This window comes from Biomphalaria glabrata, chromosome 5 (genome assembly GCF_947242115.1).
Source record: "Biomphalaria glabrata chromosome 5, xgBioGlab47.1, whole genome shotgun sequence".
NCBI lineage: Eukaryota > Metazoa > Mollusca > Gastropoda > Planorbidae > Biomphalaria > Biomphalaria glabrata.
Window position 1 is genome coordinate 32,041,692 of NC_074715.1, and position 27,038 is coordinate 32,068,729.

Genomic DNA, 27,038 nt, shown 5'->3' on the forward strand with positions numbered 1-27,038 from the left:
GCTCATTTATTTATTTGTATTTGTAGGCAATGTTCTAGTATTTTCTGCATGGCGAGCTCCAATGATGCACATTATGTAATATACGTCTAACCTACATCTGTTGACAACAAGACATCGTCAGTTTCGATGATTAAAAAATAGTGAACCAGTTCACGTGAATAGCAAACCCAACGGCGACCTACTTGGTTTAAGTCTCGTCTGCACCTAAAGTCAATAGATAGAGACACTCTATGATAACATATTAAAACATAATGAAAATATTTTTTTTAAAGAAATTTAAAAAAAAAATAATTTACAAATAGGGCCTGTAACAACTTATTAAATTAATAAGAAAGGCACATTTATAAAAAAAAAAAAAAAAAAAAATTTAAAACTTAACAAGGTATCAGTCAGAAAAAGAGGACTTAGTAAAATTCAGATCTCTCAGTACCATTATGAGGTCGAGAAGGTGTATAGGCCTAATTATTGACATCTCATCGATGTATTAAAAGCCTTCATTCAAGACAGTGTGTAGTTATTAGAAAGACTAAGAAAGTAACTAGAGACAGTTATAGTGAAATTTAATTGATTGTGAATATTTACAGAGGAATATTACCATATGTGAAGCACGCAATGACGTCGCGTAACCAGTAAAACATTGTCAGTAGCTAAAATGTATAGAATTTAGTTAGAGGATCCAGATCAACCACTAGAACCATTAGAACATTACTTATACTATATAAGTAGAGGCTTGCCTTAGAACTATTTCCTAGAGTGTCTCCACTGTAGCCACACCCAACGGTGGGTCCGAAACACGGCAGAGCGACAACATTGGATGTTCAAATGACTGCCTGGTCTCCTGGAATTAATGCGCTCCGGACTGTCGGCACGATGATTCCGAGATCGAACCTTGCCGTCCTGAAGAAGTTTAGGCTAGGATGCAATTAGCTTCATTTCTGAAGGGAGCGTCCGAAAACTTATAAATCAAGTCAACACACCCATTCCATCACAAGTGGTTCCTAAAACTTTACAAAGGTGAAGTCCCCTAAAGTATGTAATGCACAAGTGCCCTTAAATATATAATGCCATGCACCCTTCCTGTAGTAAAGATCTCGGAGCCGATAGGCTGGTTAAGACCTTTTTGGAGGAAACAGTACAAGGGAAAAGAAAGAGAGGCAGAGAAAGTAATAGGAAGACCACATCAAAAATGGACAGGCCTAGGCAAAGACAAGAATGGAGAAATACAGTCGACAGATAATATGTGGTTCCCTAGCGATCCAACAGACTAAGGAATAGGCGAAGGTGAGTGATATTTAAATTCACTTTAGCTTTAAAGAACAATAAAATTTCATTGCCCCTGTAATTTACTAATTTGGGAACCAATATAAAAGCCATTGGTGCAAATATCGAAAAACTTAAGCCTTAAATAGACCATCGCCGGCTTTGTCGGAATTAAATGTGGCAAAATATACAGGTTTCAAAAGGATTTGCATGGTATATATTCTTTGATTATGGAGTATCACTTGGGTCTAATTAGTTTACATTAAGCTAGAACAAGGTTTCAGATAAACAATGTGTCTTGTTTTGTAGACCTATCATTTATTAAATTAGCATTATAATACAAGTAATATAATTACGTTATACGGATGTATGCAAACGCGACATGAAGCTCTTCAAAATCGACACTGGCAACTGGGAAGAGGTGGCACTGGATAGATCCACATGGAGAGAGAGCATAAAGGAAGGGTCACGGATTGCAGATGTCATACACAACAGAAACAGAAAGAAGGGTGAAAATGCAACGGCGCCTGGTGATTATATATGCCCAACCTGCGATCGCAGCTGTGTATCAAGGATTGGCCTCTTTAGTCACACAAGAAGTTGCAAAGGGAAAAGATCGTCTCTCGAGACGTAAAATGCCACAGACAGACAACTAATATAGCAGCTTGGGACTCCAAGTGTAGGTCGACGTAGATACTAAGACCAAACTTTTACCTACATCAGGGGCCAGTAGGGCTGCCGCCAAAATAGACCACTTTGAATGAAAATAAAAGATTTTATAATATGTTCTTACATCATAGGCCTACCATTGCCTTTTATAAAAGATCTTTTAAGCCTATAAAGACAGATACGAATGATCACATCATATGTAAAACAACTATTTGTGGGACGGATTGCATGTCCGATTTTGACACCCAGTCCGCTTCTGAACTAATCTATACATTAGGCCCTATTTGACGCAGATAAAGCCTCTTTCTCGTTCCATTGTATATCGCTTAAAACTTTCTCAAAGCCGAAGATAGCACACACAAGCTTTCTTTTTGGTTTCTAATGTAAATCTATGAGCCTCTGGCCTGAGTTCACAAGTTTGTCTTTAGTATCTAAAAAGCTGCCCCACAAAAAGCAACTCTTGAAGCATTAGTATTCTCCACACAAGATTCGCATCATTGGTTTGATAAGCTCAGCTTTTAGGCTTACAAAGAGGACAGACGGGTAGATGGAATCATTATAGGCCTACATGTAGAAGTTCGTATGCTGCACGACTCAGAGCCTGTATAAACGTCTGACAATATCTGCTTAAACAGATCATTAAGAAAAGTCTTTCTCAAAAGTTCCCCATTTATCCCGTAAACCTTGATGGAGGCTGGTTTGGGCATCATTTCGTGTGACCTGCTTCCGTTCTAGTGAGCCTGCTGTGTCTGCTTAGTATTGACCAGTCCACTTATGTATGCTGTTAACAGTTAACCTATCAGAGCCTATCATTGATAATTAATTTTAAAGGAAAAAAAATATAGGAGGCCTCAATGGTTCCATTGTTTGACTGGTCAAAAGACAAGTTTAATATTTTATCATTTAAAAAAGTGCATGTCAAACATCAAATATGCTAGAGTATGCACTTTTCTATATTAATGGAGACCGCATGGTTTTGTTTTGAATAACTTGAAGAATCTGGTAAATGGGAATTGCTGTAGATCTAGAATAGATCTAGGTAAGGTTTCTAGATTTTAAAACCATTATTTTTATTTTCATTAATAAGTCTACCACCTAGATTCTTTGTTTATCACTAAATCTAAATTACGAAATAATAGTACCAATGCAGAACATGCCTCCGCAAGCAGGCGTTTGACCTTTAACACCGGAAACACGCCTCTTACAACTAGATCTATCATTCTATGTTTATGTGAAAGTTGAAAGTAGCCGGTATCACAGATTATGAGATAATCACACAGTCACAGTGTCCTTAGAAAGACAAGTAGACTTACATTACATTTATCTAGTCTAGCATGTATAAATATAGATCTAGATTAGATTTAGCATGAAATCTCATTAAACAAAAAGCCTGTACTTGTCTATTCTAATCTAGATTCTAGTCATACTAATACTAATAATTAAAATCCAGGATCAGATGCAGATGATCAGATCTACTACCTACTCGTCTAGACTAGTCTAGAGAGAGTAGTTTATTACTTTAGACTTAGACTGTAACTAGACTTAGACCCCCTATTCGCCATTTGGACACCTGGCTATAGGCCCAAATTTGAAAGTTTTGACAGCGCATTATTTTACAATGGTTTGACATAGAAAAGAAAATCAAAATCTTCTTTAGTTAAAGTAACTTAAAGGCAAAGGAAATGTAAGGATGACTACTTTAAGTTAGTTTAACTACTTATATTTGTACCCCTGATCTATATTTAAGGTCAACACACTTATTCTACCAAAATCAGGTCACTGGGATAGTGACTTCTACACCGACTTTTAGACTTATTTTATGTTTGCATGATTAGATGTGTGTTGAATGTTTGTGCTTTTTGTTTATTCATTTAATAAATTTCTAATACAGATGATCTTTTGTAGTATAGTACAGGTTAGGATCTAATAGCCATACTTGCCTAACTGAATCCTCTATATTCTCTCTATATAAATCTAGATCTATCTAGTAGGTCTAGATCTAAGCATTTAACTTCATTTAATGTACCAAGCTCACTCCAAACATTTGCCCATTTATTCTCTATTAAAAAAACAACAACAAATATAATATAAGATCATTAACATTGATGTCCAAAACTGGCTGTCCAAATAAATTTTGGTAAGAAAATCGTAATTTAATTCGGCCACCCTATTAATTTTTTTTTTTGTATGGAATCAAACAACTTGGCTTATGAATCAAATCAGCTCCAAAACAGAATAAATATTGCCGGGCTCATTAGTATAGACTTAGCTAATCAAAAAATATAGTCTTAACCCTAGGAAGAGGTAAAGTCATCCGGGTAACATAGGAAAATACAACAACCTGACTAACAGATTTGAAATTCATTTTTCTTACATTAAAAGACAGCTAAATGGAAGGAAATTGGGTCAGAATCATTGGAAAATGGACAAGCACATTATACAGCGCACTAGTTTTATAATAAATATTAAAATGATTATTTAATGACCACAAAAAACAGCGAATGTCCGAATTAAATAAACTACTATAATATCTAGTAGTATTCATAAGTAACCCATAAGTATGCTACATTCTAGATCTACTGATCTAGATTATATCATTATTCATTATTCTATTCTAAAATTCTATCAATCTATATCTAGAAATATAATGATAATAGATCTAGTACTACTGAGTACTAGACTAGAAAGAAGTAGAATAGTACTAATAGTAAATAATAGTAAATCTAGTAGTAGTAGTAGTATCTAGATTCTAAGATTGATGTAGATCAGGGGTGGGCAAATTATGGTCCGTGTGCCACATGCGGCCCGCTGGAGTGTTTTATGCGGCCCGCGGACACCTACAGAAATCAGGTGTGCCCATAGTATATATATATAAAAATGCAAATACACTAAAAAATAATATATTTATAAATTATAAAAAGTTTCAAGTAAACGAAGATTATTCTTATGGCTATACTTGAATACACTCAATCAAAGACACAATCTCAGGCCAGTATTTATTCAATGCTATGAGGAACTGTGTTGAGTTTTGGGTATGCTTGGAACAAGATGGCAAGTGTAACAACTGATGGAACTTGATCAATGACAGAAAAAAAATAATTTTTTTAACAAAGAATATCCCAACCATAAACTTTAAACAGAAAAGTTTGCACAAAGATGCATAAAATGATAATGTTTTATAGAATGTACAGTTTCATTTCAGTTATCAGAACTAAGGGTCTTAACCACAGGCAGTTCCGAAAATTACTTGAAGATCTAGAAACTAAATATTCCAATGCATCTGCAGGCTTAGCATGGGCAAGGTAATGAGAAGATTATAAATACTTAAGGAAGAAATTGTTATGACATTAAACTGTGACATTGTTACTAATATTTTTGAATGAAGAGTGGAAGATAGATTTCATGTTTTCGTAAGTATCATTGCAATGGGTTGTTTGCACATAAAATGTAAGTGCATGTTAAATCTTTTCAAACAAGGTTTTCCCATTTGTCTAGGCAAGCAAAAGAAAACAGGTTTTGTAATTTTCCTTTGTTAAAAGGTTATAAACTATTTCTAGAGAAATGGTTAAAAGTACAAGACTTATTTAGATTCCTTAATTGTGGAATTTATAAAAACAAATTTAAAGATGTCAAGAACCAGTTTTCAATACCTTCAGCTTACCATTTAGCGAAGATGTTACATTTAGAGGACGTAACTCCAAGCAAGTTATGACCTGAATTAGAAGTTCCAGTCAGTTCTTTCGCAGGAGTTTTTATGGGTGCCAGAAGCTGTATTTACACACTTTAAAAAAATTAGCTGCTAAACTTTCACATAATTTAGATACACATACATCTGTGAACAAGTTTTTTTTTTTTTTTGGAAACTAAACAAGTGTATCACAGGTCAATGGTGACTGGCTGTAATTTGGCATCAGCCACAAGAACAACAACTGATAAGCAACGATAAGCAAGTTTCACAGTTCCGGAACATTTTTTTTAAATCGTAAAATTGGTTTCAGAAATCGCTAACTCTTGTTGTAATTCCTCAATTGGGAATGTAAAAAAAAAAAAGTGAATGTATAATTCAGTATAAATAGAAATTAAAAGACATTACACACACACGCGTGCATGCACGCACACACACACACGCGCGCCCCTGATGTAGATCTATAAATTCTATAATAAAAATTAAAATAGATAATTCATATCATATTCATAGATCTACAATCTAGATCATCATCATCACACTCAGAGAGTTCATAGAACATTTGGGGCAGATAGGGTCTAGACTACTCAAGACTGGCTAGATTTTGAAGATATATTTTTAAGATTACTTATTTAGATTAGGAATTAGATCTAGCTGATAATACTTTTTTTTTTTGGTCCCTTTTTTATGATACTACACATATCATCTTGAATTAGCTAGTACACTGTATATCTAGATCTATACTCTCTAGATCTAGAATTGAGATTATCACTTAATTGTGCATTATCTTGCCAACAAACAACAGTTACAGTATTATTCATTAAAAGAGTCTTAATGATTATTTTTTGTTAATTTTACTGATATATGCTACCAATTTGAATTTAGACTTTAAAAATATATATATTATATATATATATGGCTCCTTCTGTCTCGGAAGACAATGGATGCACCCAAATGAGTCAATGTCTTTGGTTACGACTTGAGATGGGGCAGAATCTGGAGTGACTGATCAAGCCAATTTTGGAGCGGAAGAGTTTGCCACAGTTCGTGCATGTATATTCATCTGTCCTAGGGATAGCTGACAGGGCAGATTTCTTTTTCTTTCTCTTTGCTGACGCAGCTTTGTTTTTCTTGCATTCGGCAAAGTTCGTACCAGCACGTATAGTCTGTCTCCATGCTGTCCGGTCTTGGGCTATCTCCTCCCACATACTTTGGTTGATGCCCGTGGCTCTCGTGTCTCGCTTGCAGACATCTCTGTAGGTTAGTCTTGAGTGGCCCTTGGGTTAGACTCTCTCTGCAAGCTTAGCGTATAGGATGTCTTTAGGGATTCTTCCATCTGGCATGGGAGTGACATGACTGAGCCAGCGTAGTCTTCTCTTTTGAAGGAGAGCATAGAGGCTGTGCATGTTGGCTTGTGTCAAAACTTACTGGTTGGTGACATGGTCCCTCCAGGAGATGCACATTATGCGTCGCAGGCAGTGTAGGTGGAAGCTATTTAATCAGTGTTCTTGACGCATGTAAGTTGCCCAGCTCTCACTGCCATAAAGAAGTGTGTTCAGAACGCAGGCATTGTAGACCAGGATTTTGTTGCCGTTGTCAATTTGGCATTTTCCCACACACGCTTGGACAGTTTTGCCATTGCTGCAGAAGCCTTTCCTATTCTTTTTGTCAGCTCAGTGTCTAAATCTAGGTTGCTGGCTATTGTTGTTCCCAAATATGTGAATTATATTATTAAGTACATTATCTCTTGTCATGATGTCAAAATGCATGGGCTCCTAAAGAAGCCAAACTCCCAAAGCCCTAGCTATGCCACTGACTAAGACCTCACATTTGGATATGCTTAAGACATAATTTTCTTCTCTTTTGAAGAAATGTCAGAAATTTATTCTACATTTTACATTAAATATGTTTATATTGAAGTTCATAAATGAATATCATTATCATCTTGATGAGTTATAGTCAGACATAAATGAGTGATTAAATCAAGTCCAGACATTGTTAAATCATATGAAAACTCTTCCTTGAAATTTTTGTTCTTTTAGCCATGGGTTCTAGAGTCTATTTCAATATCTGGATAGCATTTAAAACATAATAAAAGATTTGACATTTTTTACAGCATTTTTTGATGCAACTTAAAATTGATTAGTGCATTTATGAGTTTGTGGTGTCAATTTGTTTAATGTTAGCAGAGTGCAAGATAAAGAGATGTAGCTATATTAATATATGTAAAAAGAAATTACATTATATAGCAAGCATAGGTCTAGTGTACCTCTTAAATAGTTAAGTCTTGATTTATCTCAGATTAATTTCATTAACACTGTTAGAAACTATTTCATGTTTTCCTCTTGATATAATCAATATAGGCCAATTGAAAAGATGACAATATTTAAAGAAAATTGAATACAAATTTACATAAAATATTAATATTAGATTTAAATTTAATTAGAAGTTTAAACAAGTGAAATGTAAAAAATACTTTAAGAAGTTGAGTGAAATTTTATCAATTATTTTGAATCAATCATAACTGTACACAATTGTTTCTCTCCTAATCTTGTAACTCTTACACATTTTCTATCTTGCATGTTGACAAGAGTCCCATTTGCGCTTTGGTAGGAGAGCACCATTCAATCACTGCCATATCTCTCATTATAGCAAGGCTTATCTCTGTTGGCTTAATACATTTGCATATAGATCAAAATTGATTAATTACAACTAATTGATTAAAAGGTTAATTTTTTTATTAATTCGTGATTTGTTATTGACAATGAATAATTGTGCAAAGTTTCAACTTACTCTGAGAATTTATTTTATGTTTCCATAAAAAATGTTAACATTTCAAATAATTATTATCAATTGGAGATTTTTTTTTTAAGACTTGTTAGTATTTCTGCATCCTGACTTGTTGTCAAAGATCTATCTCTAAATAATTTTTATTTCAAGTGTTCTTTGCTTGTGTTAAGCAGTGAGTGTTGATTGTACATGTTTACATAAACTAGACAAAGCAGTCTTATAGAATCATCATGTTGAAGATTGATGATTATTATTTTTATAAAATTATGTATAAAATTGTGTTATTTCTCCACAGAAAATGTTGTCAGCTATTATTTTAATGGTAAATCTCAAATGGATTGTTCCTACTGCTTTTATGTTGGGAGCAGCACCAGCATATATAACTGTTTGGGGAAGCTGGAGAATTATTTCAGCAATTTTCCCTAAGTGGGTTTATGTTAAAGGAGATGATTTCTTATTCTCTACTTATCACAGAAATTTAATGTTCTTCTTTGAAGTCTTAACTGGTGTAGAGGTAAATAGAAGCATAGTTTCCAGTATTGAAACATTTTTATATTCTGAACTTATTGAAAATAACTCAAAGACTTTTGAAACATTTTTATTTCTTCTGAGTAGTTTTGTACTTAATTAAATGTTTATCTCAATCACAGTTGATATTTTATGGAGACCTTAAAGCACTTCAGGAGTTACCAAGTGGAGAGAACTGTATTTATATGTCCAATCATCAAACCACAAGTAAGAGAGCTGGTCTTAATATGTTATGTATAGTGAATGTAATTAGCAAGAATGCTTAGTACACTAATTTTTAAAAGTAAAATGTATATCTTGCTCGATCATCACAGAATATTTTCTTTTGTTTCTTTAGTGGACTGGGTAATAGCAAGCTGCATTGCATTACGCAGAGGAAGCTTGGGTAGAGTTCGCTATGTCCTGAAGGATGGATTGAAATTTCTACCATTTTATGGCTTTTATTTAGGAATGGTAATTAAAGCCTTGTATTACATTTGCCATTATAAGACTTTATAATTTTATTACACATTTTGAGGATGTCAATACATTTTCCCAACTTACACATTTCAGCATGGATCACTGTTTGTTAAGAGGGCAAAAAAATTCAACAGAGCAAAAGCTGAAAAACAACTGACTAGGGATGCAACAGACCAAAAACCTGTAGGTGCTCATATTCTCAAAAATTCATAGTCCATTTTAGATATGATTATAATATTAAAGTTTGAAAAGTGTTTAAATTTTGAATCTAAAGCTGTTTTTACATTATTAAAAATTATTTTCATTGGGACTTTATTTCAAAACTTTGCAACTTTTTTTTTAAACAAATGTTGCTTTAACTTTTTTTTTAAATTTCATTTTCACTTTTTTCACTAACCTTATTTTACTTAAGATATCCTTATACTAAATGAGCTAAAATTTTAGTTCATTAAATATTTATTTGATGCATTCTATCATTATCGCCTTAGTACAATATAGAACTAGTTTAGTTCTTGCACATTTACTATTTTGAATTATATAGAAAAACTAGTAATCTTTAACTCCCCATAATATTTTATGATGTAGTCTAAGTTACACTATGAGGATAAAATAACATAAATATGACTTCACATGTTTTTTTTTATGCAACAAGTAGATGTGGCTGGTCATCTTCCCAGAGGGAACCCGGTTCAACCCAGAACATCATGAGACAATAAAACTGAGTAAAAACTTTGCAATAGAACAAGGTACAAGGAGTTTTTGTGAGATTTTGTCTTTTAATTATCTATGATAAACTTTTTCTTTTTTACTTGCTATTCAAAAGTAAAAAATTTATAATATTGAAAAGAAATTCAAGTTTATTCTTTAACATTAACCTCACTTTTTTTTCAATTTCTCTAGAAACATATTAATGTGACTTTGTGATTAAAGATAAAGGCACATTCCTCATCCCATATGCTAGGACAAATTTGTACAAATACTCCTTCTTCCCTAGTGCTATTAGAGCATGGAATGGGTTGCCTGAGCTAGCCAGGAAAACCAGTGACTTGGCAGAATTTAAGTCATTAGTTAATATGCATGACTGAATGCATGACGCATAGGACGTAATCATCTTCTTTTTTGAAGTAACGTCTGTATTATATAAGATAAGAAGATAAGATATATTTTTATTATCTTTATAGAATTACCTATTTCAAGATAAATCCCTAGAAAAGAAATTTGATTTTTTTAAAGTCTATTCTGATAACACTTTTGGCTATCATCAATCTTGTGATTCCATCGTAATATTTTCTATTTTAACTACATTACTTTTTTTTCTTTCAACCAAAGGGAGAAGAAAAATAGATATTGCAATTTTGTTTCTTTTTTTCTGAAAACAGGATTCATTCAGCTATTTTTTTTTTACTACTCAACAGGATTAGAACCACTGGAAAATGTTTTGTTTCCTAGAGTTGGTGCTATGCAAGTCTGTGTTGATCACTTAAGAACCACTGTGGACTCTGTCTTTGACATCACCTTGGCTTATGGAAACTCTTACAATTTTAGTGAAAAGAAACACAGAGAAGCCCCTCCAATGCAAGGTTAATAATATCAATTTTAATGACATAAATTTAATTAGATTTTTTTAAATTAGGTCTTTAAAAAAATCTAATTGAACTTTTTGTTTTCAAAGATTTTCTTATGGGTTTAAGTCCTCAAGTTCATATTCATGTCTCTCGAATACCAATTGATGAAGTACCAGTAGAAGCAGAGAAACTGAAGCAGTGGCTTTATTTAAGATATCAAATGAAAGACAGGTTGGTGTAAAACTTAGTTCCGCTTTCAATATAATTTTTTCAAGACCATTTTTTTTTAAAGAAAAGAAGACTTAGATCAAATAGGAAAAAAAGTAAAATTGTATAAGTCATTTTCGTTTAATTATTGGTATATTGAGCTCTTTAGATTAAATGAATTGTAAATGAATATATCCATAGAATTGGACTTAAGATGCATATATTTATTATTATATATAATTGTTACTTACAGTATATTAAGTACTTGACATCCAAAGTTAGGCTTGATTTATTAATTTAGTTTATTAATTTATAGTGAACTAAAGTTGTTTAGTAATGTGGTGTATATGTGTTCATTTTCTAAATGCTTCATTTTTTTAGGTTATTGCATGAATTCTATTCAGCTGAATCAGAGAAAGAGGCCAGATTTCCCTGCATGCGTGTAACTAAGGCCCTGAGCCTGCCTGCCTTGTTGCCATCAGTTCTTTTATGGAGTGGAACATTTGCAGCTGTAAATGCTTTTCATAAAGGACAGCAAATCTACTGGACTGTAGGCCTGGGTATTGCTAGTATTGGTTTGGTTTGGATGGGGATTAGATAATAATTCTTTATCAAATTTTTAAGTGAGAGTTTGAATAAATTACACTTTACAAAACAGCCTGAATATTATGACTTGCCTTGTTAAGTTAAAGCCTTTCCTTCATAAAAGAAGATTGTTACATCCCCCAAATCTCCTGCATTTCAGCAGTGGCAGGCATTGTTTGAACAGTGGCCCAGAACGCATGCCACACAACAGGGTAGTCATCCATACATACATAAAGTATAATTGTTAAACAAAGTTAATTATGCACAATTAAGGCTTACCATAGTTAAGGTAATGGTTAATATATATGTATTTAAGATTAGATGAAACTACAGTGAAAATATGTATTTAAAAAGTGTATTTAACTTAAATTGTAAAGAAATAGTTTGAAGAGAGTAATAAATTTGAAGTTTAAATGTTGTTTGTTTTGACAATAAATTTTTAAAAATTCCAATGGCCTACAGTATATGCCACTCCTTTACTTCACTGCATATATCCAATTTAGACATCACAGTTTAACCCCACTACCTTACTCTCTTCTTTGGCCCAATTGTCATAGTTTCTAAGGATAAAATACCTTTGCTTTACCTGCCTACTTCTCTGTATAACACACACACATGACTGTTTGAGGGCCATAAGTTGTAATTTTGTCTTTTTCACTGGAGGACTATGAAGGGAATACCCTCTCCCAAAATGTATCCCCCATATTACATTCACTTTAATGGTACCTTATCTTTGACTAAGGTAAAATGCTTTTATTAATCTTCATTCAAGGCAATAGAATCTCATTTCACATTGTTAACAATGTGATTTGGAAAAAAAAAACAAGAGAAATATCTACTTTATTCATTGTTTTTGTTTCATTTGAATGTGTTAGTGCCATAATTTGAAAAGAAATGAAAAACTGATATAGGAAATGAAAGCATAATAATATGTGAAATTGTATCTATACTAGACCAAAGTTTTGGCAAGAATCAATGAAATAATTTGAATTCAGAATTATATTTAACAAATATTATATGTCTAATAAGCAAGTTTTGCTTCATGGAAATAATGTTTCTGCACTAAAAGCTGATCAAAGAAATGTTCTTTTGTTCTAGAAAAAAAATTTTGCCTAAAAAATTTGAGCTGCTGAATCCTTTACAGTTACATCTTATTTCTTAATATTGATACAAACTAATAGTGACCTGAAGTTGCTTCTGTTAATTTTAGTCCAAATCATCCTTTAGTTTTATTGTGTACTATACCTAGATGAAAATTATTAACATTACCGATTGTAATATTTATTTATTAGTATTTATGTAGCTTTAATTTTTGAATTAACAATTTAAATGTTCAAACTTATGGCAATGTTATTCCGTCATATGATCATGCATATCATATAATATTAATTTGTGAAAATTTAAAGTAAGGTGAAGTAGTATGGTCATTCATACAGAGACATCTAAGTATATGTGGTCAAACATGATGTTAGTTAATATGCTCACACATGATATAGTAAATATGCTCACACATGATGTTTGTAAATATGATCACCATAATGTTAGTAAATATTATTTATTATTATGCTAGTAAATATGCTCATGAAATAATGCTAGAAAAGAATTTTTTTAAAATGTTATATTGGGTACAAAGAACTTTTAGTAGAACTGGGTAAAATGTGGAACAAATCTTGTGGAGTGGTTGGATTTTTTTTACATCTGATGTATAATTAATGATACACAGTTCTTGTCTTATATTTTTGAAATGATTTCCAATATTAACCCATTTCTGTTGTGGTATTTTACTTTAGCTTACTAATCTTGTACCAAATTCAATTTTTTTTTTTTACATTGTTCATCTTTTTATCTATTTATAAATTTCAATCATTTTGTTGTATTCTTATCTATATACATTATAAATTATATATCTGTGATTTCATTAAAGCTAAAAATGTGTAATATTGTTATGTCTAAGTAGTCCCTCTTTCTTTTGAAAGCGTCCGCTTTTCAGTTATTAATGTTGTTAGTTACATATCATCATTAATGTTCTAAGTACCATTAAGCCCTGTGAATACTCTACAGGCTTCCTGCTTGAAAACCACTGGCTATGAGTATTTAATTTTATTTTTTAAATTTAACAGATCAAATCATTGTCTTTAATATTATTTTTTATCTAGTTGACCGCTCCATCTACTAACTAAAGGTTATACAATTCATCTTGAATAACATTTTATTATTAAGTATATAAATGCATTTCTTCTTTTTTAACATTATCATTTCAAGACTTGTGATATCAGAGAATTGATATAAAAGACAAGAATACATAGTTATGGTAAGATGGAATTTTAAGAGTCCATCAATGTATAAATTGGTTAACATTTTTTAAACATGATTTGCAAATTGTATGTAAAAAAAAAAGTTCTGTTGGTATGATATAAGAACTTTTCAATTAATTACTGCTTGCACAGTGCATACTTCCTTTTTAAAGCTGTAGGTAAACATTACATTAGTCACATTAGTGTGATGAACTAAGTTGTATGTATCACCTCCCCCTCCCATAGGGAAATGCCTATATTATAACCTGTTCCATCTGATTTCACCAATCTATTTATTTGCACAAAATAAGTACACTTGTTATGTTTAGTCATCTGAGCCTGAACCCTTTTTAAAATAGTGTATTTCTCCATACACTAAATATTATGACAATATTGACCATCTAAATATTATCAAATTGTTTTGTCTTATGTGTCATATATATAGTAAAGTAAAAAGTGAAGTATCCCCTTTTAGACACAATGACCAACTGCCTTTACTTTCCCCAATTAAAGTCTATACCCAGTAGAGTTTGGTGGACTCGGTGGAGTACTTAAAAATAATTTAAAATCACCAAGATTTGAACCCTGGACCTCTTGAGTTCAGAAGCCAAGCGCTTTACCCCTCAGCCACCCTTCACATATACATATTGTTACATTTCTCTCTCTCCTAATTAGGCGTTCTGTAAACAACTGCTCAACACACAACACATCAAGAACTTGATAAGAGTTCCAAATAATCTGCTACTTTAATGAATAGATAACAGCCAATGCTAGACAATAGGCAACACAACTACTAAAAATGTTACACTTTACATCACTGTACTAAACTCTACTGTCTCTATCTCTTCCTGGACCCGTATGTTCACTTGAGGACTCCGCCAGGACTGACTTTATGGCCTACTAACAGTCCCGGTCTCATCCCTGTCCTGTCTTGAACTGCACTGCCTTACACACTGTCTCTGGTCCATGCAGGCTTATGATCCGATGATAACACGGGTCATATTCACATGCAAAGTTCATACCAGTACTGTCCCTTGCCCTTCGATATAGCACGCTAACTGTATTACTGTCCTGTGTCACATGTGTCAGCTGATCATACACGGTTAGCCTTATCGTTCCACCAATAGGGCTACAACAGTATATATAATATATATATATATATAATATTTTTTTTATAATGAATATTAGTGTTAATAGGTTTTGAAAACTAATATGCATATTTTATACATGTACATATATAAAAAAAATTTAAACAAGATTGGTGTCAATCTGCAACTATTAATGCCATTTGGGTGTCATTTTGTAAATATGTTGGGAGTATCCAATGAGTTTTTGCGCGACACCAACTTCTTAAAATTTTTGTTTTTGATGCCTAATTATTCTGACATATTTTGCTTTCAGTATAACACTGCCTTTGAATAGATTCATTCTATAGCTCTGTGTTGATATTCCTTCCTGAAAATGTATCAAATTTCTCTGCAATTCCATTTTCAAAATTATTTAGTCATCAATACATTTTGTTAATGTTATTCAAATATTTGTTTTAAATTTGAGTGAAGTACTTTAATTAAAAATATTACCATGAATCATTTATTTTCATTTCTTCTTAATTTTTAAATAAAATTTAGTTTGTTTTTATATTCAATAATTAAATTACATGCAGTATAGCTCTGGGCAGTCCATTGAGCTGGTGAGGTTTTTTACGAATAGCACTTCAACTCTGATGTTTCTATAATGAGGTGTATTTTTCACATTGTCATAAGGGCTGGGCTGAGAGAACCCAAAAAATGAATATGTGTTACTCTTGCCTGAACTGCTGAATTCCACCAGTCACATTGTTTTCTTAATTCTCCCTTAACCTAGCCACAAGTATTAAAATCTAAAGCAAAAAAATAAAAAAAAATCTAAAATGAAAACATTATTATACTAAGTAAACTGTAACATCTTATTTTTACAACTTGGTCAAAATAATTTTTACACAATTTAATATTCAAAACAACATTAAGCACAAACTCTGAGGCAGATCCCATGGGTCCACTGTTTGACAAGAGATGCAGGTAGACAGATGTCCATATTTTTAGCACAGAACCTAAGAACAACAAACAATTCCAATCTAACCTTCCTTCATACAAAATGTTTATATTATAATAATAATCTTTATGATCAGTGAGGAAATTTGTTTTACAATTGTGCATTACTAAAAACAGATGTGAGCATGGTAAAACATAAACAATGCTTTTTCACTAACACTCAAGGATGACATATTTCTTAGTAGCCTTAATCTTTGGTGATGTAATCTATGTTCTCAATAAAATTTAATTTAGTGTCTAACACAGTTCCGAGGTACTTAAAGGTTTGAACTATTGATCTCCACAGCTACTGAAACAATAACATTTTCTTTCTTTTCCTTTCGGAAGTTTTTCAATATCATTTATTTCTCTTAAATACTGATTTACATCTGTGTTCTCTGAGAGTAGGGCAAGATCAGCCAAGTCATCTGCAAACTTTGTTAAGGATCAAAAAGGACTACCTGCTTGAAGATCATTGGTATATAGAATGTACCACAATGGCGATGTCAAAGCCCTTTAGTGTGCTCCTGTATTAACAATACATGCGTTAGAAACTGTGCTGTTAACCCTCACTCTCTGAGGTCTCAGTTCATTAGCCCACAGAATTATATATGGACTTATCTTCATTGCTTTCATTTTTTCAATAAGGATATGGATTGTGTTGAAAGCTGATGAGAAATCAATGAACAACATTCTTGCATAAGTGTTGTGTGAATCGAGGTGTTTGTAAATATAATTTAAAATGTATAGTACAGCATTATCTACACCTTTTCCATGTTGGTATGTGAATAGTAATGGGTCTAACTTATTTGAAATGTCATTAATTAAAAACATTTTAACTGGTTTATTTAACATTTAGAAACAATTGATGTCAGAGATACAGGTCTATAATCGTTATTTTCCACTGGTTTGACAACCTTTGGGACAGGTATAATTGTGGACAAATTCCACAGGGATGGAATCTCGTGGTTGTTTGGCGAAGTACCGGTATAGAAAATGTCTACAAAAGGTTCAGCCAGTTGTTCTGCTTATTCTTATAAAACTTGCCCTTTTGATCCATCAGGCCCACAAGCTTTCATTGGATTGACTTTTTAAAAAATGTTACAGACTTGCTGTTTAGTTATAAAGCCTGCCTTCTTATTATCTCTCCACCATATTACACAAGCATTGCACACTGTGGTGGCTGCGTTCTAACAGTTATTGGCTAAACATTGTGGAAATATGGCAGACATCCAGACATTTCAGCCTTGACATGACAGGCAATGGTTAAGGGTCTCAAGAGGCTTTCATAAGACTAGAAGTAAATATGCCACTGCCTATTAAATTTTGTATACAATGTGCATGCTTAGTTTAAGAAAACACTCAAGTAATATTTAATTTATTTAATAACATTATAATAACAAAGCTAGGTATAAATGTTCCAAAAATATTTCCCGTTCCATAACATTGTATACCATACATTATAAATTTACTTTTCTAAGCAAAACTATAAAAGCATTTTATGTATTGTTTAGATAATAATAATGCTTTATGGGCCTGCCATTGAATGAGCTATCCAAGACAAATGACAAAGAGGAATGGAGAAAGACGGTCAACATATCTTGTATCCAGCGGTCCAAAAGACTAAGGGATGTGAAGGTGTGCTTAATTCATTTTCAAATCAAAACAGTTTGCTTTCCGATGGTATAAGTAGCTGCTGCAACTAAACTAAACAAGCTTCAAATTGATGAAATGGGATTTTCAATAGGTTTTCTAGTTTTTGAATTTCTTTATGTGATATACAACACAAAGTACTGATAGTGGCTTTCCCTTTACACCTTTTACTTATCTGAAGTGCTTTAATACAATATTTATTTATCATAAACAGTTGAGACCAGTAACATTTAATCAGTGAAAGCAATCATAAAATTCAAAACTAGTCCTATTAAACAATTTACATTAATACAGAGATAGTTAAATAAAAATAAATAATCATCCAATGGCAGTGTTAATAATAAAAACATGAAAGGCACCATCCAATGTTTTAAAAGTAAATCTACAGACAGCTGTGTACAGAGCATTTTTACTACTTAGACAAGAGCCAATGTATTAAACCATTTCCATGGAGAATGTTTGAATGAAGTTTTAGTTTGTAGTTGAAAGTGTGGCATTCTGAAAGCAGTAAAATAAAAAGAAAGCCAAGCTTTCAAACAAGAGAGGAATAAAATGACATCAACACCTTAAAAAGTTTTGCAGGAGTTCACTCAAATTTCTTAAATTATAGTATTAGGGTTTGACATTTTTTACATGTTTGAATAGCTTCAGTTAAAACTATGGAATGGACAATTGCAATTGAATTTCTACGTGATAATATACATAGTATTATAATAATTTATTATGCTGAAGTAGTAAACTATATTTTAACAAAGATATATAGATGTTTTGTTGAATTTATGTTTAAATTAACTATGACTATCATTGCTAAGGGTACAGTTATGACTGTCAGACCTAAGTTTTGTCAATTCATAAACAATTTTTCGGATATTGTTTGGTTGTCCTGCAATGAGTGTGTCAAGACTGATCCACATTCCTTTTGACTCTTGCACTGCAGTGGTGAACAAGTCCTGGAATTACAAACATTATTTGATTTAAAGAACTAATCAACTTTAAAATAAATAATGCCTTACATGGTTCATACCTGTTTGACAGTGTATATATATAAAAGCTTAAATTATCTTGAAGTCCTTAGATTAAGGAGGGGTGTAGCATTTCACTTAGCTATGCAAACCTTGCAGTGATCTATATATTTTGCCACATCTAATGCAGACAAAAGATTTAAGTTCTCTTTTTGCCATCTACATATTCACCTGTCTAGCCTAAAAATTAACCTTTAGCATATGGTTGTAGCCATAGGGGATATGTTTCTATTCACTGCATCAACAGTAAGCAGTTGCTCTATGCTAGTCTAAACTGTCCATAGTGGTATTCATCAGGACATTGATTTTCATAGTGTGGTCTTGCCTTTTTATGGCTCTGAGACCTGGGGGGGGGATCTCTATTGTTGAAGTAATCCACATTGTATTTTGTACTTGAATATGAAATATAATTTTTTTTTTAAGTATCATTGAGTTGTGTATAATGCCTTTAATGTTTGACAGATTTTCTTTGTGATTTAAAAAAAAAAACAATAAGGTGTAAATATCAATTAAAAGAAACATTCTTTATATGGTTCAAGTTCATCTTTTTATCTATTAATTAGATTCACTGGTATCTTGCATTTTTTTAAGAAAAATAATAAAAGGACAACTATGTACATATAGACTTGTGTGATTGCATTAAAGTAAAAATGTGTATGTCTTCCTAGAGCTAATAGTCCTTCTTTTGACTCCTAGAATCAAGAATGATGAAATCATCAAGGTTTGGGTTCAAGGCAGATGCTGATTAATTAGTGTCTCAACACTTAGTTAAGGTAACCTAAATATACAGATATGAGCAAAGCTGGACATCATTATTATTACCTTTACTGATTCACCTATATTCCCATGCTTCAACACATTTTCCATAAGCAGTTAATAAATAGACTGTTGTCAGTGTAATTTGAAAATAGTACAATAAATTACCTGAGGCAATGTCACACTAGCAGAAGTGCCAATAGTTTTCCCATCAGTCAAAAGTCCAACTATCTGTTTATCTTCCAATGTGGAATAGGTAGATACTGCAACTAAAATAATACCCTTGCGTTGCAAAGTTTTTAACAAGGTTTCTTTAATCCTTTTTTGTCCAGTCTAAAAAACAAAAGTAAAATGAAAAACAAACTATTCCTTTGTTTGTTCTTCCCTAAATCATCATGGCTAAAAGCAAAACATAACTAATTGTTGTGTAGTTTAAACAAAAATTCCATCCAATTATAATTATGTACCATTAAATATAGGCACTAGCAATTTGTAATTGTTCAATGTTTACAATAATATTTAGTTTTTCTCTCTAAATCTTAGTAATCACTGGCTGAAATACTTGTTTGTAGTTTAATGTGAATATGACAAGGCTTTAAAAAATACTACTTCAAAATAATTACCACATGGTGATATATTAGAATTATCATCTTGGAATTTAATGACTGAAATGGATAGCTGGCTGCAACCTTGACAGCATCTTCTGCTGAAGTTTCATTTTGTCCTGGACTTACAGCACTTGGTAAATTGTGTAATGCTTTTGTATTTTTTACTAAAAGTCTAGAAATAGTAACATAAAGCAACATTATTTATAATGTCTAATAGAAATATCAATTTTTTTTTATATAAGGAGAGATTACTTTAAGAGGCCATTCATTTATAAATATTGAATGTATACAAAATAATGGTTAGTTAAGGTGTTTCGTATAAACAATGCAGTTAGCAGTCAATGGAGACCTTATAAGATTCTTTTTTTCTGTAAAATAATTTATGTAGATGATAATTTTGTTTTTATTGTTTTATTATAAAAATGTAATTTTGATAATGCTTTTAATAATACAAATACATTTATCATGTAATAATTTGGCTTACTTCCCATCCAGCAGATGTGCTTTAGGCTCTGCCCATAGCCCACTTCCTCCATAGGTCACCAATCCAATACTGGCATCATGCTCAAAACTAGATAACAAATGCTTAACACTGAGCAAAGGATCATTGGATTTGATAAGTTTCTGGTGGAGAGACTGAACCACAACAATCTCTTGTCCTTCTAGTTTGTTACCACACTCACCTGTGGAAAGTGATCTTTGATTTTTCAGAGTGAATAATAATAAATAAGATATTTTCAAATTAAAGTTTTACTTTGTCAAAACAGACAAAAGCAAAGACTGTCTTAATATGATTTATGAATATAATTTTTGTAAATTAATATAAAAATGTGGTATGCGCTTGGGACTGTTCTCTCAATAGTCTCAGGCTCAAACCCTGCCCAGCGCCTACCCCCACTGTCCAGTTGGGGTTTGGGCTTGGATGATATAAACTTCAATTCTGTAGGAACATTTGAAACATGCAAAACAAACCACAATAAAAGTAATTACTAGAATAAAATAATTATATGGCATAGAAAATTTCTTACAATGAGGAGGCAAATGAATATAAATTCCTCGACTACGACATGCAGCTACATAAGCTGCAATGCTGCGACACTCTGATTGTTTTTGGCAAACATCAACCTGACACTGTAACTGAAATACATGTATAAAGTAAATGTAGGAAATACATTAACCTTAGTATAAGCAGTTAATGAATAACTTTTTATTATAGAAACTGCTGAACAGATAGATTTATAAAACTGTTAGGGGGTGTTTCAAATCATTTGATGTTTGATGTCAACAAGAAGTACAAAGGAGCCCAATTCATCAAGTGCTGATTGTGTGTGTGTGTGTGTGTCTGTGGTTTTTTATTTCTTCTGTTGTGTGTATGTTGTTAGTGTTTGTATATTGTAATTTGTAATAGCAGTAAGGCTGATGAAAATAATTGTAGTCAAATCAAATTTTATTTGTTTGGACCCATAAAATAATCTTATCTAACAAAATGTTACCTTACTTTAAAAGGCTGGGATCTTAGAATAGTGTTGCAGACCTGTAGATCAGGATAAGAAAATACAGAGCAGGTCTGATCATTAGAAGGCATGCAGGAAATAGAAGATGGAGGTTCAGAAATGTGACATTCATCACTCTTGCTTAGCTCATAGTTGTTCTGGAAGTCAATGCTGTTCTCTATTACAGTGCCATTGATCAGGAGAAAATCATCCCCTTTTTCATGATTGTTAGTACCTGAAATAGATCATCATTGAATGTCTTAGGAAATAATGAGTCCAAATAAATTATTATAATTATTATTATCATTGCATGTGTATAGCATATGTATTCAATTGTTCTGTAGTAGTATTGTCATTGTACTTTAGTCCATCTCTTCAATGTTCAAGTGCATGGGGGGGGGGGGGGGGGGGAATTAATGCCACACATCCAAAAATATAATTTAATGCAATAACAGAATACAGCAGAATTAGAATTATTAAATTTTTCTTTTTTTAAATGAACTTTTAAAAATTAGTGATATTAAATCAACAACATTTTTACCTATCTGTAAATTTTAGCAAAGCATTCTGTAGTATTAGATTATACAAATTAACAAAGAAAGGATAGAAAAATGTAGGCATAAAATGTGACTCAGTTTTTGTGAACCCATATTAATATAATCACTGCATGCAAAATTTTCTCTTTTTCATTATCCACTAACATTTTTAATACCATTTGAACTAAACGTAAGTTGCCAACATTCTCAAACACTTTTTAAACTGCTTATAAGGCACAATATGATAATTTTTATCTTACCTAAAAGACCGATTGTAGCATTGTTGAGAGTCCTGTCTATGGCAAGGATGTAAAAAGATTTAACAGGATTAAAAATCAAGTGCACCAGACCTGAGCCAATGTCAATATGAAACTCTCCATCATGGATACTCAGGATTAAATGAGCATCATTGGAGTAGTATGGAAGATAACTGAAAGGTTATAAATAACAAGTCTTATATAAGTCACTATAAAAGAAAAAAGATTGCATTTTCAAATGTTGTATAATAAATCATATTATAAAAAGTCTTACTCAATCTTCTTGGAACCAAAGCTAATAATGGAGCCATCTTGTGCAAGTGTCAAACCAAACTTTTGTAAAGACAATGTTAGCCCAGCTTTGGCATAAGTTAAAGCAAAATGACCCTTTTTAAGGTCAGAGCAAATCAAGTAAGAGCAGAACTGTGCTGGAGGTTCTAAAAAAAAAATATGATTTGTAGCATTAAGCAAGCAAACTTATCCTACTTAACAATAAACATTTTAAAGAGAAATTTTGAAACAGTTTATTTATACAAAAAAAATAAAAGCTGTATGCAGATTCACAATTTACTAAACCCAAATATAGAATGAGGCGAATGTTTTTAAAAATTGATGTAGGCTTTTCTAACATTTATCATAAAGACCTTCTCTAATTTGCTAAGCTTTTACAAGATAGATTTACATCACAAGATTTTTAGCAAAAATGTTAATTATATGTGTTCCATAAGTAATTATATTTAGGTGCATCATCGCTGACATATATAATAAATATAGTGTTTAATTGTCACTAAATACCTGTGATGTCGTAGATAATACCATCGAATGTTTTGATTCGTCGCCCATCAATGATAACAGCAACATCTTTGTCTTTCAGCTGAGAGCCCAAGGTCTTGTACTTAATATAAGCAAGTAATTTTTTCTCAAACACAGGTAACTTTGGCCATTGCTGTAATATTAAAATGGAAGCTTAAAACAATTTTAATTTGTAGATCATATATTTTTTTACTTGAAAGAAAAAAAAGCCTTAAAGGGCAAAAATTTATTTTGTTTTTTAATCAAATTTAAATGTAAATGTTTACTGCATCAAGGCCTTAGAGTGTAAATAAGTTTGAGGGGAGATATGACTAACTACTTTACAAAAGCTCTAAAACTATTGACCAAAGATTTGAACTTATTGTAAAACTAGCAATAATTTGAGTTAAAAACAGACATTCATTTTCAAACAACAGTATTAAACAATATGCAGATTTATATACTTACCATGAATGTTGGCATATTTACAAAAAGATGTTGTGAAAATGTCAAGGTTTTATCTGCCAATGCTTCCAAGAAATTTTGATACATATGGACTTTGATAAATTGGTTGATGAAAAATGGTGGATGTACTATCCAATGAGATAAGAACTGAGTAGAGTACTGAACACTAGTAGTCAAAAGCTCATCAATATGACTTGACTTGAGTGCTTGAACTGGTGAAGATGCCAAGATGGAATTAATGGTTTTATTGGGTGGAAAGATTTATACAACATATAGTTTAAGTAAGATAGCTTAGTACAAATTAACTGGTTCAATTTAACATACATTTAAATATCTTCTCAAAACACTGGTAAAACCCTTCATTTTAGATGGGTGAATAAAGGTGTGATTCTAATAGGGGCCTATATGATTGTTGTCTGTATTAAACTTCTTATAAATCAAATTAATCTAATTGTAGCATAAGTTAAAAAAAGTTATACTAACTGACTGGATTAAAAATGTTGAGAATATTTCTGTATTTGCTATTTATTTCATTTATATATTGGATTACATTTACCCACTGATTAAGCCCATTGATTTTATCTCTGATTAATTACAATATAATCTTGTTTCAAAATGTATTATTTTATAAGATTTGAACATGATCCCACCCTCTTTCATGCCAGCATACTTGAGAATGTTTCCACTCATAGTCTTGGCCCATGAATTCTAGTATCACTGATACTTGTGCTCACTATGCCCACATTTTTTCTTAGTTCTTGCTCCTCTACCTAACAAAAAAAACTAGATATGCTCTTTGATTATTCTTCATGTCTTCCATTGTATATTTAAGTTTCAGTCTAGCTCTTTTTTTATCACATTTCCATTCAAACCTTAATAACTATATACTCACAATTCTGATACTTCCCTAATATACATTTAGTCTGGTAATTCTAGTATTTGTTTCACTGAATTAGAACAGCCTACTTCTAATATCCTCCACACATACCTATTTTTGCCTGTGATTTCTAGAATCACTTTTCTCCCCAATTATGGTTATATTTATTTAGCACAATGTGTGGTATGCACTTTGGACTATTATCTTTATGGTCCCAGGTTCAAACTCTGCCCTCTGCCATGCCCTGCTACCATCTTTCTGGAGTTTTGGGCCAGGATGTAATAATCTTCAATCTTGAAGGAACATCCAAAACATAAATTAATTTTAGGCATCTTATAATCCTTCAAGGAGTAGGCCTAACTATTCCTCTACCTCTAGTAAAACATAAATGGAAACTTGATAATAAAATTCCACCTCCCCTACCAAAAAAAAGACCTAATTACGATCTCTGGTTATAAAGTGCTTATTGTAGTTATTCCTAGTGTAGGCCTATATTATGTTATAGGAATAACTGGGTGAATTTAAGAATATTTGTGAAAAAATACCCCCCCCCCTTTTCCAAAAGAACAGCATGATACAAAAATAAAAAGCTTTGCAAAAACTTATAGATCTAAAATAATAGGCCCTCATATTCACTGTGAGAATTGGTGGATTCTTATATCTAGAATACATGTAGATCTAGGTCTAGTTGTAATACAATATATAGTGCTTCAAACACTAAAGATTTCAACAAATATTCAGTGATCTTGAAAGCAAAAATAAGTATCAATTTGGTTTTATTAAAGAGTAAAATAAAAAATCATTTTAAAATAAAAAACCATTTTAGAGAAAATTAACTGATGCCATTTCCAAAGTGAAAGGTAAGTAGTAACAGGTTACATTTTCATATTTTTTCATCCAGCCCAAGTGGGAGAACTAGTAATATTGAGTAATAAATAAATCAATCAGTCAGTCAGCTAGGGCTTTTGCATATATAGGCTATTATAGATTAACAATATGAGTGTAAAGATTTTCAATATACCTAAAGGAAGGTCTAACCAAAGCTCATTTAGAACATCCACTGCCATTGTACCAATTTTTTGTCTTTTGAAGAATCCATCTAAACTCTAGAAAAAAAATTGATAGGAATTCAACATTTTTTAGAATTACAAAAAAAAAAAAAATAATAATATACATAACAAGTAAGCTGTGATCCAAACAGATTCTTTATATAATTAAAACTTATTTTATTAAAAAAAAGCAATGAGTTTTCACTTCTTAATATTTTTACTTTGACTTTTGTTGTTTTTTTAAAGTAAAAATTACTTAAAGTAATATTTTTTGTGAAGTCTAAAAAAGTACAGTAAAACAAAAATAATCATGTTTGCTCTTCAAATCATTTTTTTATACCAGCTGCAATAAATATTTTGTTTTGTGATATTAGAGCTTAATCCACTAAATGCCAGTGTGCAGCAAGATTAATTACATAGAGTAAATTAAAATTATGGCTAACAAGCAATTAAAAATGAAGTCAGTATTCAATTTAAAAATTATCTTAGGTTTCAATAATCCAAGTGTTCTTTTTTTGTTATTACATTTTCTTAATTACACTGTTTTTCAAGAATGCCAACTTCACATTTTTTAAATTTCTTTTCTTAGATGGACAACTTGAGAACACAGTACCCAATTATTGTTGGAATGTTAAGTTTGGAGCTTTGTTATGAAGGGTGTGGCTTTTATAGCTTTTGTCAATATTTTGAACTTTTCTCTTAATGAGTACTATTTTGATTAAACAATTGCTGCTTTTTATTTCTTTGTTTACCACCTTATAGAATGGGTATTAAGATTAGTTTTCCTTATATATCAGTGATTCTGTTAAGATCATCAACAAAGTCATATATAAAAGTGGAAAAAGTAGAATCAATGTGTCAATTGGTGCAAATAGCTTTACCAAACAGACATTTGTGTGTTACTTGTCTTAGTGTAAGCTAAAAGTTCCAATAGTTATGTACTTGGGCATATAAAGAAATTAATTTTTATTACATTTAAAAACAGTTTTTTTATATGATATAGTGATAGAAAATAACTTAAATAGCCCTAGAATGTTCCATTTTGTCTCTTTTTTTTTCATTACCTCATTCAAAATAGGCAATAGTTTATTTTTTAACTCTGCCTTGATGTTATGTGCCATTGTCTGTCCACTGCTCCTCATCACATGGGAGACAGTATTTTGTACAACAGCCATTTTGTGTTGAATGCTTGCTGCAGTAAGGCTAGAGAATTCCAATTTATGGTGTAATTTTTGTGGCTCCACTAGTTCTAAAGTCCAGGTTATAAATGGGATATACTTTATCTTATCTTGGTCAATCTTGAATAAAGAATGATAATATGTTTACCATAAAAAAAATTATTAAATCATCCATTAAAATACTTAATAGATAATAGTGATTTAAAAAAAAACTTAATAAGAGTTTTTGCTAATATCTTTA

At 31.6% G+C, this 27,038-nt stretch overlaps 2 protein-coding genes across 15 annotated transcripts in view; one reads left to right on the forward strand and one right to left on the reverse strand.

Moving 5' to 3' along the window:
* LOC106071784 (1-acyl-sn-glycerol-3-phosphate acyltransferase epsilon-like) overlaps window positions 1-15,628 on the forward strand; it is a 20,197-nt gene extending 4,569 nt beyond the window's left edge. The window contains exons 1-10 of one of the 10 annotated variants that reach the window (XM_056030689.1): window positions 2,517-2,968; window positions 5,132-5,231; window positions 8,700-8,918; window positions 9,055-9,139; window positions 9,270-9,385; window positions 9,485-9,574; window positions 10,047-10,137; window positions 10,807-10,971; window positions 11,064-11,187; window positions 11,545-15,628. In XM_056030689.1, the coding sequence (XP_055886664.1) occupies window positions 5,223-5,231; window positions 8,700-8,918; window positions 9,055-9,139; window positions 9,270-9,385; window positions 9,485-9,574; window positions 10,047-10,137; window positions 10,807-10,971; window positions 11,064-11,187; window positions 11,545-11,764 (1,119 nt within the window). In that variant the 5' untranslated portion in view covers window positions 2,517-2,968; window positions 5,132-5,222 and the 3' untranslated portion in view covers window positions 11,765-15,628. The other 9 variants (XM_013231953.2, XM_013231955.2, XM_056030688.1 and 6 more) reach the window with 9 other exon arrangements.
* Window positions 15,629-17,911: 2,283 nt separating this feature from the next.
* The window catches only part of LOC106071782 (uncharacterized), a 35,012-nt gene continuing 25,885 nt past the window's right edge, over window positions 17,912-27,038 (reverse strand). For 3 of the 5 annotated variants that reach the window (XM_013231949.2, XM_056030681.1, XM_056030683.1), the window contains 12 exons: window positions 26,684-26,917; window positions 25,592-25,676; window positions 23,697-23,905; window positions 23,232-23,382; window positions 22,711-22,873; window positions 22,440-22,609; window positions 21,649-21,878; window positions 21,179-21,287; window positions 20,635-20,833; window positions 20,166-20,322; window positions 19,711-19,875; window positions 17,912-18,714 (listed from right to left, as the gene is read on the reverse strand). In XM_013231949.2, the coding sequence (XP_013087403.2) occupies window positions 18,553-18,714; window positions 19,711-19,875; window positions 20,166-20,322; window positions 20,635-20,833; window positions 21,179-21,287; window positions 21,649-21,878; window positions 22,440-22,609; window positions 22,711-22,873; window positions 23,232-23,382; window positions 23,697-23,905; window positions 25,592-25,676; window positions 26,684-26,917 (2,034 nt within the window). In that variant the 3' untranslated portion in view covers window positions 17,912-18,552. Of the gene's footprint in view, window positions 18,715-19,710; window positions 19,876-20,165; window positions 20,323-20,634; window positions 20,834-21,178; window positions 21,288-21,643; window positions 21,879-22,439; window positions 22,610-22,710; window positions 22,874-23,231; window positions 23,383-23,696; window positions 23,906-25,591; window positions 25,677-26,683; window positions 26,918-27,038 lie in introns of those variants that run through there. The other 2 variants (XM_056030682.1, XM_056030684.1) reach the window with 2 other exon arrangements.